Here is a 17,850-nt window from a genome sequence, read left to right as displayed (position 1 = left end):
GGAGAATACCTGCTTCGTGTGTAAAGTGCTTCAAGTAATAATTTAATTTGTGAACTGATGCTTTATGGATAGTGTTGACTTAACCTCCTGAAACTCTAAAAAATAAAAGTAGCATCTTTTTTGCATTATATAATGGTTTTGGGTAGGGGTGCGCTAAAATGTTCTGACTTCCGATACCGATATTGTAGCCTATGTAGAGTACAGGCCAATACCAACATTGATCCAATATATGATGTGATATCTGCATCAAACATACTTTTATTATTTTGTAGTGTGGAATGTTAGAAAAAATTTGCTCAAGTGAAATTAGTCAAACAATGGTAGGCATGAAAAACACTAACCTATTCATCATTAACCGCCTGAAAGGGACTTATGCTGTCTTTAAGTTAAAGTAGAGGAGTAATTGTTTTTTGGCAACACATAGTGGCCACAATAATTTCAAAAAGTTAAGCTCATGACGCAGTAAATTTAATGATGCGGACACCTTTGTTATCGAATATTTTCCAATACGCCTTGGAGACTTTGTATCTGTAAGTAATATGCAACTATGAATATTTGAAGCTTGTTTATATTGACAAATGTGGTGACAGTGGTGTTTTAGATTATATAGTTCAATAAAAGATACTCATGATGTATTCTAGCTTGTTTGCTAGTTTGTGCCTAACTGTTGAGTAGCTGTTAGCTTCTAGTAGCCTATAGCTTTGTCCTGGGCATGACGTTAAAGTGCATCCGGCAGTGGAGGCTTCTCTATGGGGTCTTAAATTGGCACTAGGAGGTTAACCCCTTTACTACTGTTACCCCAGATGGCCCTTGGCAAAGGCCTAGTACCTGACTGCCCCCTAGACAGAGATACGGTGAAGACCTCAACGGCGGAGCAGGCGGAAGACGGTAGATTTAAGAACTACCACTACGGCTGCAATGGCGGAAGAAAGCTGCAGCAGAAAAGGGTCCCCAGTCTTGGACTCCATGCCACTGGACCCTGACCCGATTCTGTCAAGGATCGTGTGGTGACTGTCTGTGCACCAGTCTCCCCACGTAAAACAAAGTCATAAAGGGATACACCCCTACCAGGAGGATTGTCATATTCGTTCAAGTGACCACCGATGATGATGATGATAGTTTTGCATATTTACCTTTTGTAAAAGACTTAATTAAAATGCAAACAAAATATTAACCTACACAAGTAAACACCCTGCAGGACTGCTTGTATTGGAACGTTTACAGCAGAGATTTTAAATGCAGGCCGACAAAATCCGATACTTGTTACTTTGTTGAGATCAGACCGATATCAGGTATCCATATCGGATCAGAACACTCAGAGTTTTGATGAAACGTATAAAACTGTTGCTTAAAATCCTCATAAACTTTTTTTAGTCCTATCATGAATGATGTTTTTCTTCTCAGTTACACACATGCACTTCTGCATTTTGATGCATTTGTTGCATCAACTTATCATTCTATCTCAAATACTTGTAATCACAGTATGTCATTGTGTCCACCATAGAGGACATTGGGGGGGAAATGTTTCAGTGCCTTAAAAATAACTGTATGTGACAAAAACAACAATTGAGTACACTGAAAACCTATGAACACAATTTCTCCCTTTGGAAACACATTGACTGATTGACTGATGATGACAGTATATATTTGTACCATGAATTGATTACGTGGACCCCGACTTAAACAAGTTGAAAATCTTATTCGGGTGTTACCATTTAGTGCAGTGGTTCTTAACCTGGTTTCGATCGAACCCTAGGGGTTCGGTAAGTCGGCCTCAGGGGTTCGGCAGAGCCTCCGCTGCGTAGGTCAAGACACACCAGACTCATCGTGTACATAAAAACTTCTCCTTGTCGACGTATTATGGATACCTCCAAACAATGTTCCCTCTAATTTTCCATATGTGTGAGCAAACGCAAAAACTCCTTGAGCATTCGGTGGAGCACATGTGAGCGACGTCAGACGTGCACATGCACTGTGGTCACACCTGCAGCACACCTGTCCCAAACCTGACTATATAACAAGTTCAATGTTTTATTATTGTAATCAAATGACAGCAGTCATTTCCATGAGATTATTTTCTAATATATTTGGCCCACTTACAATGACTATAACATATTGTTTTTCATGAGCTGTGTACTAGTATTATATGTCTGGGTGGGGGTCCTACTTTGGAAATAATGTGTACCCCTTTCAGATATCGCATTTAGTTCCCACCAAAACATTCACATGTTGCACAATGAGATGTAAATATGGTATGTGTACAAACCCTGTTTCCATATGAAATGGGAAATTGTGTTGGATGTAAATATAAACGGAATACAATTATTTGCAAATCCTTTTCAACCCATATTCAATTGAATGCACTACAAAGACAAGATATTTGATGTTCAAACTCATAAACTTTTTTTTCTTTGCAAATAATAATTAACTTAGAATTTCATGGCTGCAACACGTGCCAAAGTAGTTGGGAAAGGGCATGTTCACCACTGTGTTACATGGCCTTTCCTTTTAACAACACTTAGTAAACGTTTGGGAACTGAGGAGACACATTTTTTAAGCTTCTCAGGTGGAATTATTTCCCATTCATGCTTGATGTACAGCTTAAGTTGTTCAACAGTCCGGGGGTCTCCGTTGTGGTATTTTAGGCTTCATAATGCGCCACACATTTTCAATGGGAGACAGGTCTGGACGACAGGCAGGCCAGTCTAGTACCCGCACTCTTTTACTATGAAGCCACGTTGATGTAACACGTGGCTTGGCATTGTCTTGCTTAAATAAGCAGGGGCGTCCATGGTAACGTCGCTTGGATGGCAACATATGTTGCTCCAAAACCTGTATGTACCTTTCAGCATTAATGGCGCCTTCACAGATATGTAAGTTACCCATGTCTTGGGCACTAATACACCCCCATACCATCACAGATGCTGGCTTTTCAACTTTGAGCCTATAACAATCCGGATGGTTCTTTTCCTCTTTGGTCCAGAGGACATGACGTCCACAGTTTCCAAAAACAATTTGAAATGTGGACTCGTCAGACCACAAAACACTTTTCCACTTTGTATCAGTCCATCTTAGGTGAGCTCAGGCAAAGCAAAGCCGACGGCGTTTCTGGGTGTTGTTGATAAACTGTTTTCGCCTTGCATAGGAGAGTTTTAACTTGCACTTACAGATGTAGCGACCAACTGTGGTTACTGACAGTGGGTTTCTGAAGTGTTCCTGAGCCCATGATATTACGGACCGTAGATGGTGAAATCCTTAAATTCCTTGGTATAGGTGGTTGAGAAAGGGTTTTCTTAAACTGTTCAAAAATTTGCTCACGCATTTGTTGACAAAGTGGTGACCCTCGCCCCATCCTTGTTTGTGAATGACTGAGCATTTCATGGAATCTATATACCCAATCATGGCACCCACCTGTTCCCAATTTGCCTGTTCACCTGTGGGATGTTCCAAATAAGTGTTTGATGAACATTCCTCAACTTTATCAGTATTTATTGCCACCTTTCCCAACTTCTTTGTCACGTGTTGCTGGCATCAAATTCTAAAGTTAATGATTATTTTCCAAAAAAAAAAGTTTATCAGTTTGAACATCAAATATGTTGTCTTTGTAGCATATTCAATTGAATATGGGTTGAAAATGATTTGCAAATCATTGTATTACGTTTATATTTACATCTAACACAATTTCCCAACTCATATGGAAACGGGGTTTGTATATTCCTGTAACTTTCCGTTTGTAAAATATATCTTTATTAATATTAGTATTTCTTTAATATGAAAACATAATTTTATTTTACTGGTGGGGTTTGGTACCTCCAACAAGGTCAAGAACCACTGATTTAGTGGTCAATTGTACGGAATATGTACTGAACTGTGCAATCTACTAATACAAGTTTCAATCAATCAATCAAAAGACTGTATAAATGTAATGACAAATGGCAGGTATGTGTAGTGTTTGACCTTTAAATAAGGCTGCGAAATGTTTGTCCCTTATAGAGGACAAAATGCATTCTTTTGCATTTGGTCTATCTGTACTCTACTGCAGTGGTTCTCAACTTTTTTTCAGTGATGTACCCCCTGTGAATTTTTTTTTAATTCAAGTACCCCCTTATCAGAGCAAAGCATTTTGGGTTGAAAAAAAGAGATAAGAAGTAAAATACAGCACTGTGTCATCAGTTTCTGATTAATTAAATTGTATAACAGTGCAAAATATTGCTCATTTGTAGTGGTCTTTCTTGAACTATTTGGAAAAAAGATAGGTTTTTATTTATATTTATAAAGGATTTTTGAATTGTTGCTATTTTTAGAATATTTAAAAATAATCTCACGTACCCCTTGGCATACCTTCAAGTACCCCCAGGGGTACGCGTAGCCCCATTTGAGAACCACTGCTCTACTGCATTACACACCGTTTACTCACTATAAATATTTGCTTTGCATACAGTACACATAATAGAACATACATGACATTGCATTATTGTGCCCAATTGCGCGTTAGTCTCACGATGTGCCGCTTTAGTGCAATGCAGTAATATTTGATACATGCTGAGTGGCACCATAAATCCTCAGCGATGATGTCATGTTTTCGAAGGCAACCTGCAACATCCGGGTCTTCTCGCAGCGCTTCTGCTCACCAACAGCTAACGGTGGCTAGCAAGCTGTCAAGCTGTCAAGTGGAGAGGCTGGGACAGACGTTTCAGCTTCCCCCTGACTTGGCTTTATAAATCCCCACGAAAAGAAAACAACGCTAAATATACCTGCGATTACCTGCTGAGATAATGTAACGCATCAAGGTCGTATCCAAAAGAGGAACCTCCGCACTTGCACCATTTATATATGCACTGGGGTCTTGTGTGACGATTGCTCTTTGCTAGTTGGCTAACACTTACCCGAAGCTAATAGCCCAGCAAAGCCCCACTTTCCTCGGTGTAAGTGACCCATCCCGGTAACCTCACGCTTTTGTCACTGTTGCGGTCAACCACAATTTTCGACATTCGGTAAGTCGTACAATGTCTTATCATTGAGTCGGTAACGTGAACGGTTGGCCAAAGCTAGCTTCTTTAGCTTCATCGCTAGCTTGTTAGCAAGGCCGAGGGCTCTCCTTGCCTTAGCAGAAGTTAGCTGTGAGGGAAAAGGGTCAAGGCCCGCAAGTAGGAAAGACCGATTGTTTATTTGTTTTGTGGTTCAAACGTTTCCACATAGTCCGCTTGTTTATTTCAATACATTCAAAAGGTGTACCATTCTAAGAAGACTTAATTTGATGAACACAACGATCATTTTCTGTTGCTTATCTGCCGTGTGGCTAGTCGATTAGCCACCGTTAGCATTCAGTGCTAGTTACGAAGGCTTTGACTACTTTAACCCGCCGTTCTAGTGTGTTGTAGTGCGAAGGTCATAGAGCTGTTACAATGTGTTCGGTTTCGAATGTGAGTTGCAGAATCGAACGGTAGCGTTGGTTTAATATTTAACCTGGCTAGGCAGTCGAGAAAGGGCGTTTCAAATCCGTCTACACCAAGTGTGCCTAATATTATGTAGACAAAATATGTACACAGGCGTGCTATTTTTAGACTAGTACAAGCAGCCTGAATACTAGGTTGCCAAATTTTGGGGACAAATGAATGAACGATATGATTTATCTATTTGATGGCTGAACTCATGCTGTATTTTTCTTAATTAATTATGTATTTTGCAGGTCTAAAGAAGGACAAAATGGGGGCATTTCTGGACAAACCAAAGATGGAAAAGTACAATTCCCATGGTGAGGGTAACAGCCTGCAGTATGGGCTGAGCAGTATGCAGGGCTGGCGGGTAGAGATGGAAGACGCACACACAGCAGTGATTGGCCTGCCTCATGGTCTTGACCTCTGGTCATTCTTTGCTGTATATGATGGCCATGCTGGCTCTCAGGTGGCCAAGTACTGTTGTGAGCACCTGTTGGAATACATCACCAGCAACTCAGACTTCCAAAGTGCTCTGCAGGAGGATCCATCGATGGAAAGTGTGAAAAACGGCATCCGCACAGGTTTCCTTGAGATCGATGATCACATGCGAACCATCTTGGAGAAGAAGCATGGTGTGGACCGCAGTGGCTCCACAGCGGTGGGAGTGATGGTTTCACCCAGCCATGTCTACTTTATTAACTGTGGGGATTCACGGGGACTCCTGAGCAGGGGGGGTGCCGTGCATTTCTTCACGCAGGATCACAAACCTAACAACCCTCTGGAGAAGGAAAGGATCCTGAATGCTGGTGGCTCAGTCATGATCCAGCGAGTTAATGGCTCCCTGGCCGTGTCGCGGGCCTTAGGAGATTTCGACTACAAGTGTGTGCATGGAAAAGGCCCCACAGAGCAACTAGTCTCTCCAGAGCCTGAAGTTTATGCAATAGAAAGATGTGAAGCTGAAGATGAATTTATTATTCTAGCTTGTGATGGCATCTGGGATGTCATGGCCAATGAAGAACTGTGTGACTTTGTCAGGTCAAGGCTAGAAGTCACAGATGATCTTGAAAGAGTCAGCAATGAAATTGTTGACACTTGCTTGTATAAGGTAGGCTATTTCTATCTCAGCAAAATCATGCTGGAATATTCGCACAGCTTTGTTCTAAATCTGACCTTTGTTTTTCTTCCACAGGGAAGTCGGGACAATATGAGCGTTGTTTTAATCTGTTTTCCTGGAGCGCCAAAGGTATCCCCAGAAGCAGTTAAACGGGAGGCTGAGCTGGATAAGTATCTGGAATCAAGAGTAGAAGGTAGGCACAACAAACTAGAAGGTATAATGGCTAGTGTGCATTAGATCTGAATGTTATGACTGTTTGATCAGTGTTTAATAGAGGCTGTATAGTGACAACACAAATTTTACCAAACAACAAAGAGTGTCTTAAGTCTGTGTCGTCTTAGAAATATTGCTAGTTAGGATTCCCGCTCGTCGAGGGCTGGGCTGCATGCTTGTAGAGGTGCTCTGCATGTTCCACACCTGGTAATGCCCACTCCCAGGCCTTGTACTTTGCCTTTTATGAGCACTTGTATTTGATTACACAGTAAATGCATGACACAAGAAACACTTCTTGTCCGCTTCCCATTTCGAAAACCTTTTCTTTATCTAGATGTTTTTAGCCATATATTTGCTCAAGTTTAAATCAATACAATCAGTATCAATCATTCTTATCATTGTGTTTGTAAAAAATGTCTATTGCATTGACAATAAGTAGTTCTTAGGCTGATATTTAACCCTGTCCTTATATAAAGGTTGATATTTTCCAATGTAACTACAATTGGCAGCTAAGCTGATTCATTAAAACCCATTACATAGTATAGAACCTCAGTAAGAGAGTACCTGGATATGAGAACTGTCTAATTTATTATATTACATAATATCAACCTAATAACCTCTAGTCAGCACATTTTCCCCTCTGTTTTATCATTACTTTCCATTTGTAGATGTCCATGCTGTTTTGTTGAATAAATCTCTGCCTCTGTATTAAAATAGCTTAAAATTATATTTTCCTCTATCAGACATCCTCAAGAAGCAGGGGGATGAAGGAGCACCAGATTTGGTCCACGTCATGAGGACGTTAGCATCAGAAAGCATCCCCAACCTTCCCCCTGGAGGAGAGCTTGCAAGCAAGTATGTGATTTATAATAACCATGATATTCAATAACCTGTTTCATACATGTCTTTTTTTCTATGCATTAGAAATAACCATTAACTAAGGATTTTCTTTTTTCTCCCCAGACGAAATGTTATTGAAGCGGTGTACAACAAACTCAACCCTTATCGAAGCGATGACACAGTAAGTATCCCATCTTGTTTCCCTCACCCAAACACTTGAATTCTTTGAGGCTGTGCTGTGAAGTATGCATGCATTTTGACAAATGGTGATAAACTATAACCCGCATGTCAGTTAATGCATAACTATTGCTACAACACATCAGTAGGATTAAACAAACTTGTCTCAGGGTGCTGTAAAGCGGTCTTACATTCCAAGTCTAACACCTTTTGAAAATTATACTTAGTGATAGGTTAGCCACCTTCTTTCTACTTTTTTTGCTTTACATACAAAATCTTGGAGTTTTTTATGCTGATCAGTACACACAAACCTGGTGTAACAGTCCTCAAACCAAATAGTCTATGTATGTTCTCATTCATCCAGGTCATTCAAGCGATCAGTTTGTCTTAGAAGACGTTTCGCCTCTAATCCAAGTAGGCTTCATCAATTCATGCTCATGGATTTAGATTGTTCAGATCTAGTCTTAGAATAAGATTGGTCAGTCAATTTAAAGGGCACCTAATATTATGTTGGGTTTTATTACATTTAAAACATTTCCTTATGATCTCCATAACATGTAATTAGGGGTGGGTTAAAGATTTTTCTGGTCCGGATTCCACTTTTGATTCTGCTTAACAATTCGGTTCCTAACAGTTCTTTTATCGATTCTTATATGGAAAACAAGATAAAAAAAGGTGGATTAGCCTCAATTTTGTTTAGTTTAGAGGTAACATAACCTTAGAAAGCCTACAGTGAGGTCACATACATATCGTAGAAGGAAAAAATTTACTTTTTTGAAAAGAAATGTTATAAATATTCTTCTATAGAATTTAACAAAATAAATAATATTGAAATTACACAAGAATGTAACATTTAGCAATATGTGATAATAACTTATTACATGCAAAGTGAGGCATGTCATGCCTTTTTTTGGTTATAATTTTAATGATTGTGGCTTACAGTGTATGAAAAACTTGAATAGAAAATGTGGGGTTTCAAAAAGTATAAGTGAAGATCAGCAAAACGATAATAAAGGCTTAACATATCTGACTTTGCATGTAATGAGATATCACATTTTAGTTTCACATTTGAAGTTAAATGCTGACATAAATGGATTTGTACGGGATGTTCTAATTTTGTGAGTTACACCTATGTAATATAATGACTGAGAGAAAATCTGGTGGTAGGAAAACTGACTACATTTAAAGCATTCACCTACGAAATTTAGGAGTGTTTACTGTAGCAAAGAGACCACAAACTTAGTCGCTGCATTCGTCGAGCGGCAGATGTGAACTGGAGCGGGAACTGCCCGCCATGGAGCCAGTCAGAAGGCAGTGAAACAATAATAATGATAAAAACCATAATATATACTCAAATGGAGACTTTTCAGCACGGGACTAATTACTGTTTTAACAGAAACCACAGTGGCAAAATGACAATTACCCGGCCAAAGGAACAACATTTTTGTCTCACAAAAGAGACATTAAGGGGGAACTGCACTTTTTTTGGAATTTTGCCTATCGTTCACAATCATTATGAAAGACATGACGACAATTGGATTTTTTTTAATGCATTCTAACTTGTAAATACACTTAAATAAAAGTCAGCTTATAGCGGAGCCAATGGAAGGTCCTTTATTCCGCCCATAAAAATCCAATAAATAACCATCCAAAAAGCGGTACCAATACTCTTATTTACATTTCGTGACTAGAATATCAACCGAGTATTAGTGATATTGTTATTATAAGCGCTAACGCAGACAAACTATTTATAGCGGCAACGTGATCACCAGTTTATGCTGCTATATTTACATCATCAAGTGGTGAGCTGTTTCCTCACTTCCCTGCTCTTTGGAAGTTTATTGTAGATCATAAATCATGCATCTCATCTGGTTAGAAGAAGGTTGAGGACGTATTCCGACAAGTTGGTACATTTTGACTGCCAATTTAGACCCGGTAATGGCGAGATTGACACGAAAAGACGCTTGGCTCCACCTCCCTTTTCCTTGCGAGGATTATGAGTAATTCGTCATCTAAACAAGAATATAACAATATTCCATCAATCAGCATCCTAATGACAACAGACCTTGTAGAGTAAGTGATGATTTATGTTTGTTGGCTCTCATGAAGTCTGTGGTGAGCAGTAATCAGTTTTGTTGTTGAAAAAAAAAAAGTATACGTCGTGTTGCGTTTTTGAAATTAGTGCGCTGCGTATGCTTAAAATGATCAAAATACATAAATATAAAAAATTATTATACATTCGCCTGTTATTATTTTACACATATACTTTCATCATGTATATAAAACCCTAATGGAGGTGTTTAGATGTTTTTTTAAGGGCTTTATAGAGGCAGAATAGAGCAACTCCCTTAGCCTCCATTGTAAGCAAACATTTAATTGCATTTATTTGATATTTAGAATACATTAAAAAAAATACATTCGTCATGTCTTTCATAATGATTGTGAACGATAGGCAAAATTAAAAAAAAAAGTCCACTTCCATTTTAACAAACGCCATCTTTACATGAACGGAAATCAATAAAACTGGACATATTTAAAATAAACATATTAATAATGGTAATGTAACTGAGAGTGTACATATGGAACCAAATGTCCCCAATAAGGGTCCATTACTATTAACTCATTTAGCAGGGGGAACCCTAAAACTTCCTCTTGGGGTCCACACATCCCACGGTATTTACAGGGTGTCCCCAAAAATGTATACACACTTTAAATAATTGTAAACTAGCTGTTTACTATAATTCGTTTTATTGTCAACATGTAAAATAATTTACAACATCATTCTATTGTTTTGTCACCGCCTGTTCTCTAACTGATGTCTGTTCTGGTCCAGACACTGCGAAGCGATGGAATAGCACACATTATGAAACTATTCCCTTGGTATTTGCATGCATTCATGTACAGTGGTTGCTCTCAAGTCAATGACTGTTGCAGGTCTCATTGCGTAAACCTTGTCTTTTAGGTATCCCCATCAAAAGAAGTCTAGTGGTGTGAGGTCTGGTGAACGTGGAGGGTATTCAACAAAAACCCTCCGTCCAGACCTCACACCACTAGACTTCTTTTGATGCGGATACCTAAAAGACCATCATAACACACTAACACACACATTAACACTAGCTGGTAGTTACAGTATGAGTGGCTATATATAGTTTATTATTTGCGCACTATTGACTAATGATGCACGAAAAATTCGGCCGGAAGAAGACGCATTTTGATTCCTGGAAATGTGCTCTCGAAGCCGAATGTTGTGATGACATAAGCTATACGCACAAGGTTGTCCGGAGCAGGGGCAGCGCGTCCGCGCTGTATATCCAAAATATACCTGCGGACAGCGATCTTTACAAATTGGCGGCTTTTAATGAGAGAAAGGCAGCGCGGCAACGTCAGGCTCACTGCAGCTCAAGTCACTTTTCGTCGCGGACATGGAGCGACAGAAGTAAAAGGTCTCTAAACACGAGTACAGTCTCCAATAGGTGGGTTGCAATCACGTGACCTAGAGGCACATGCGGACACTTCTGGGTTTCAGGCGATGGTCTGGAGCCCCATTAGGCTACTGTTTATTTACATGAATCAGTACATATTTAGGTATTAAGGTTTAATGGCAAATATAAAAGCGATCATTAAAAAAATATTTTAAATGGGATGGAGTGGATTTTTACACTTGTAAAAATATATATTTTTTAAGATTTATACCATTTATTATTACCAAGAGGTTATTGCTACCTCACGTCACTTGACATTCACGGTATTTAGAGAAGAAAAGAATGAAGGCACATCATATCTTTACATCTGAGGAGTCCACAAATTAAGTATTAATTGGTGAAAGACAAAGTTGGACTTATTCGTACATTGCTAAGTGATGTATTTGATTGACATAACGAGTGCCTTGCTGCTAATAAGAAAAAGGATACATTTGTTTGCAGTTGAATTCCTGCTACAAATATTAGTCTCATTTACAATTCATGTCGGCAGTTGTTTTTATGATGTGAAATTCATATTTTGCCTCATTGTTTATCTATAGATGTCCCTGTTGTTCAGCAATGTTTGCTAGCGATATCAAGATGTAGTATGTTGTTAAGCCTACGAGTGATTTATTCATCTAGTTTATTAATAATAATATTTTGTTGATGCTAACAAATATCACTAAATACACTATAATGTGGTCATCCGTGTCGAATAAAGCAACTGGCTTTTCTGCACAAGCTGTTATGAAAACCAACATCAAAAGTACGGTGGATTGGACCAACAATCACAATATTTATTACTAGTACCGGTACTTAACTTGACAGTAGTTTATTTGCACTACCAGGTCTTCGTAGTTATATTTAGGCATAGCTACCACAAAAGAACCTTTAGTTCTGCTATGAAAAACTGCTAATATCGTAGAGCATAAACTCGATTGCATCACAGAAAGTTTCTCAAACAAATCAAACGTTCAAACAAACATTTTAAAAAGTGATCGCATTGTCTGATTGTATTGCACAAGATGATGAAAGTGATATTTTTAAGAGTCATTTCTTTTGATGCACTTTCGTATTTACCCTCGCTTTATTACCTTGATGAACCACTTCTTTCAGGACTCTATGAAAGCTCTTTCCTATCTCTCTATCTGAACGACTGGAACACCCAAAACAGGACAGCAATACTCAAACTCTACACTAATTCTCACTTGTTTTAATGCTACGTTCAAGCTGCTTGACAATCGTGTGAGTTAAGCCGCAAAGAAAAAAGCCCCAATGTGACGTCATATGTAACCCTCCTATAACACCAGAAATAAATGCTAGATTTGTTGCAAGTCAATGTTATTAAAGAAAGAGTGACTAAAAGGATTGGAGAAATCTGTTTAAAAATAATAATAAAATCTTAACTAATTACATTGTACAATAAGCAGCAACAAATTAAAAATAGACCAAAACGATATTATGTAACAAAAATATGTATGTCAATACTATACTTAACAGATTTGTTTTAAATGTATATTCACATTTTTTTTTGCCTTTTTAAAGAATATATGCATCACAGCAAATCATGTGATGACGTCATATTGACCACGCCCGTAACCACACCACCACCGCCACAGGTTTTTTGGCAATTTAGGGGAAACCCTGGTGTGTTCCATGTCTTCCATGTTGAGAGTAGTTTTGATTAGGGCTTACAAGGTAAACAACTAAAATAAATGTTTTGGGCATTGTTTTATCCAAACGCATACATGTGTCCAAAAATGTGGTCAAATAGAAGCATTGTGGGTTTCCTGGACGTCGTCTACATCGCTAAAAGAAAAATCTAAGAAAGAGAATCCCTTTGCCATCTTCCACTAGGTTTTTAGAAAAAAAAATTTAATCGCCCGCTTGAAGATTCCCTCTTCTCTTCTCCGACTCCCTCATCGTCATTTGGGATGTGCTCGTCTGTTGTGATTTCCCTTCTTGGGTCGATGACCAGCCCTATCTTGCCTCTGATTGGCCTGTCCGTAATGTTTTGCCATAATCTTAACTAATCGTGACTCATAATAGTAAACCAACCAATCATCATTGATTTTTCCCGTATATTTTTGTCCCTTGCCTGTGGAGTTGCACTCGTCCATTTCTTTTTCTTTCTTTTCTTCCTGATTTTTCTTTTGTAGCTTGTAGCTTTGTAGCTACGCTACCCGCTGCATGGGTCTAAAAATAGCTAAGCTATGGAAATCGCTACTCATTTAAAAAGTAGCCAAGCTACTGGGTAATTTAGTTAAGCTATGTAGTTTTACTACACGTAACAAGCTACTGCCCAACACTGCCTGTTGTATTCAGATGACGTGCTAGCGTTACTGCTGCCTGGAATGAGATCGGAGCGATTCAAAAACGTGACATTAATTTTCAATTATTGCATCCTTTGTGTACAAATGTTTCAGCATATTGCTCGCATGTCCTCCTCTTGATGAAGTAGCAGCCTTATAATTATTACAAGTAGCGCCATTGCAATCCTTTCTTGTAAAATGTTAGTTTGTTTCGACCGGGCATAGCCATTTTGAAATCTGACGTCACTATTCAGTACGCACGTTGCGTGATGACGTTTTCCCCACCTGGAAGAATCGATAAGCGAATCGCTTGACAAAATGGCAAGTGATTCCAAGGAGTTGATACACTAAGAATTGGTTCTGAACAAGAACCGGTTTTCGATTCCTATCCCTAAATGTAATGGTGAAATTTTGCAGTTTGTTTTATAGACCGTCTTGAAGCCGCTTTCAGACCGTCTCTTCAGGATGCGCCGTTTTATGAGTGATCTTATTTTCTTGCCTCCATTTCGACTGTGTCTTCTCTTTCACACAGCTTTTCGGGTAAATCTCTACCATATACCGAGATATCCGCTGACGTCACAGGTCAGATAACGTCACAAGTTAAAGCAATTTCCAAATGGCTGGTTTGGCTGAAGTTTGAAGGAAGGCAAGATTATTTAATAAATATCTTCGCAATACCTCCACGGTTTGATTTCAAATTTTCGGGACTTCTGGGGATCCCAAATACACACAAGCAGGTAACATCCGGCAAGACAATTTGTTTTTTACATATTTAGTCCCCTTTAAATCTAAGACTAGGTCTGACCAATCGAATGAACTGATAAAGCCTACTTGTATGAGAGGCGATACGATACGACTTGTAGGACAAACTGAACAGTCTAGTCGAAGAGCAAACCGGTTCTGTTTGTTCATTCACATTGGGTTTGAATTTATGCCAGCAATATATAACTTGCAAGAAGCCAGAAATGGTTGGGATTTTCTTTAGAAGCTTAGAAGCTTTTTTATATTTACCGGAAATAGTTAAATTGTGAAGTTAAAACACAGGTTATGAACTTGCCAGGACGCGGCAGACCTCTATTGGTGTCTTACTAGGAGTATTGTCGACACAGAAATCCTTTCTCCCTTAATGCTTATGGTGTCTTAAAGATGAGCTCAGCAGAAACAGTTCAATATTATTTTTAGTAGGGATGCACAATGTTATTGGAGACCGATAATTATCGACCGATAATGGAAATTATGATGTCACATCAATAATTCCGATAATGAAAAATTAACCGATAAAATAAGCATAAAAATAACTTAACAACAAAATTAGTATTTTATGTTTAACTTCATAGTTCATCAAGAGGCACAGGCTTTAGTTAGTTACATTTTATGATTTCTTAGTTGAAAAAAAATGCAGTTTATCATTTGAACTCTTAATTTCTTCATGTTCTTTAATTGAATGTTGCTTTTGCATTTGGCAGTTACATATTGCACTATTTTATCAGTTTATTACTGTTGGGGAAACATTTTGTTTTATTTATTAGATTTTTGTCAATCAACAAGAGATGTGACTCCACGTGCTTTGGTGTTGGTAACAGCAATGCAGAATCTTAATGGCTTAGTCCAATTGGCCTCATTTATGCACGTAGCCTAAAAATAAAATTTCTGATGTTTTTACAAATTAGATTTACAATCCCCCCCCTACTTTTTAAAGAAACCAGACCGAGACAAAGAACGTTCGAAACAAGTTTTTTTTTTATTTGATCAAAAACTAGTAGTTTGAAATTACACTGCATACACTGCATCTTACTCTTATCAAAAAATAATTTGAATATTGTTATTCTTTTTAGACTAGATATACATTTTTACTTTTTATGGAATAATTTTTAAATAACTAAATTAAGAACTTCCTCTGGGAAGCAATACTTCTGTAGGATGGCACATTACCGGTACATGCAAATACATAATAATCTCCAACATTGCTATTAATAATTTGATTACTTAAAACTTATGTCTTAAATAAATAGTTCAGTACATAAAAAATGTAGTATTATAAATTGTATGCAAATAATCAAGTAAAACATTGAGAAGACTATATAATAGTTTTAGTAAGTGGATAACGGCAGGCTTTTACATTCACACATCTTGGCAGCGTGCAGAGTGACTGCTTTAATGATAGCTCTGTGCATTGTGCTTCTTTCTCATCATACATGGTATCATCATACATACCTGGTGTAAATGATTCCACCTCAGTAAAATGCATTTCAACCAGAGTTTGTTTGTTGTTGCGGTCTTGTTCGGCTCATAGTTGCATTTCCCGCACTCGTGCTGCTGCCTTTTTTAAACAAACTTTAAATTATTATTTAACACATACAACTTAGGCTTAGATCAAGCTGATAAGAAAAATCATGTAGTAACCAAAATATACTGCGTGGGAAGGGATTCTTAAATTACCTAAACATTTTTTTACCGTACATAGATTTATGTTGCACAAAAATAAATAAACTAAATTAATAATGAATGTTTCTTAACTAAACTGTCAATAAAATTAAAGTGTAAATTAAAATACAGCCTTACCACTTTTGTCATATTTTTTGCGCTTAAGCTTTAGACTTTTTCCGTTTGTTTAAATTTGTCATTACTGCCACAAGTGGTGGAAAGGTGTATTACAACTGAGTACCGCTGAGGCCCATATGGACCACAGCTAAGAAACCGATGTTTTGGCGGCCCTCTAGGGGGCACTCACAGCCCAATAATGAGCTTGGGCCCTATGGTTAAGAAACATTGCACAAAGGTATCACATTGACTACGTTTAGACTGCAGGCCAAAGTGGCCCAAATTTGATTTTTTTCTAAATCAAATTTTTCCATCTGACTGTTACAAGTAAAATGTGATTTCTATCAGACTCCAGTGTAAACGCACACAGGCCCAAATGTAGCCTCGATGTCACTTTCATGCGCAGTTCGATAAAGTAAAAGCAAAGGAAGTTGACCTGATTCCTTAAATGAACTAGGAAGTCGCTTCTAATAGAAACAAATAAAAGTTGCCACCATAGATATGGTTGCTGCATCTTAAAACTGACTGGTTTTTTTTTAACGTGAAAATGGATAGGCTCCAGCCACCCAATACCTATTCCTCTCAAATATTGTTCACAAATCTGTCTAAATCTGTGTTAGTGAGCCTTTCTTTGACAAGATAATCCATCCCACCTCACAAGATGCCGTTTAAACAACAGGATTATTGCACAGGTGTTCCTTAGGGTGCCTACAATAAAAAGCCACTCTGAAATGTGCAGTTTTATCACACAGCACAATGCCACAGATGTTGCAAGTTTTAAGGGAGCGTGCAATTTTCATGCTGACTGCAGGAATGTCCACCAGAGCTGTTGCCCGTGAATTGAATGTTCATTTCTCTACCATAAGCCGTCTCCAAAAGCATTTCAGTGAATTTGGCTGTACATCTAACCAGGTATGTGGGCTTGTATAAAGGCTCAGGGAGTTGAACGCCCGTGCCTTACATAGTTCCGGGTCACCCTTGGGCAAGGTGGAGCACACCGAACACCTCCCACCCCACCCCCATCATGGTAACGATACTACCCCATGGAACAAGCAAGGAGATGGGTTACCCGGCCCGGAGGAAGCCCAAAGGAGTTACGTGGGCACACCATCTTCTCCGCCACGTGGGCCCATCAGCTCCGGTCGGAACCAGTGGGGTCGAGTGCGCTGCCAGTTGGATGGCAGTGAAAGTGGAGGCTCCAGACGGACCAATTCGGGGCAGCATAGGCTGACTTTTGGGACGTGGAACGTCTCTACGCTAGTGGGGAAGGAGCCTGAGCTGGTGCGGGAGGTGGAGCGCTACCGGTTGGATCTGGTGGGGCTTACCTCTACGCATAGCAAAGGCTCTAAAACCACACTCCTGGACAAGCAATGGATCTTGTTCACTTCTTGAGTTGCTCAGGACGAGAGGGCCCAGGCGGGTGTGGGGATGCTCACAAGTCCCCGGAGTGCCTGTACGTTGGAGTTCACCCCTAGTGGACAAGAGGGTCGCCTCCCTTCGCATTAGGGTTGGAGGGGAGAAAACTCTGACTGTTGTTTGTGCGCATGCACCAAACAAGAGTTCAGAGTATTCAGTCTTCTTGGATACCTTACATGGAGTCTTGTTTGAGGCGCCGGCAGGGGATTACATAGTCTTACTGGGGGACTTCAACGCGCATGTGGGCAATGACAGTGATACTTGGACTGGCGTGATTGGGAGGAACGGTCTCCCTGATCTGAATCTGAGTGATGGATTGTTATTGGACTTTTGTGCTA

The 17,850-nt window shown here is 39.0% G+C and overlaps 1 protein-coding gene across 4 annotated transcripts in view; it reads left to right on the top strand.

The window, feature by feature from the left end:
- The first annotated feature begins 4,601 nt into the window (after positions 1-4,601).
- ppm1aa (protein phosphatase, Mg2+/Mn2+ dependent, 1Aa) overlaps positions 4,602-17,850 on the top strand; it is a 100,021-nt gene continuing 86,772 nt past the window's right edge. The window contains exons 1-5 of one of the 4 annotated variants that reach the window (XM_061968853.2): positions 4,602-4,994; positions 5,690-6,543; positions 6,628-6,745; positions 7,509-7,620; positions 7,729-7,786. In XM_061968853.2, coding sequence (XP_061824837.2) covers positions 5,707-6,543; positions 6,628-6,745; positions 7,509-7,620; positions 7,729-7,786 — 1,125 coding nt within the window. In that variant the 5' untranslated portion in view covers positions 4,602-4,994; positions 5,690-5,706. Of the gene's footprint in view, positions 4,995-5,689; positions 6,544-6,627; positions 6,746-7,508; positions 7,621-7,728; positions 7,787-17,850 lie in introns of those variants that run through there. The other 3 variants (XM_061968854.2, XM_061968855.2, XM_072913683.1) reach the window with 3 other exon arrangements.

The sequence above is a fragment of the Nerophis lumbriciformis genome, linkage group LG08, assembly GCF_033978685.3.
Source record: "Nerophis lumbriciformis linkage group LG08, RoL_Nlum_v2.1, whole genome shotgun sequence".
Lineage (NCBI taxonomy): Eukaryota > Metazoa > Chordata > Actinopteri > Syngnathiformes > Syngnathidae > Nerophis > Nerophis lumbriciformis.
This window is presented reverse-complemented; position numbering and strand designations above follow the sequence as displayed.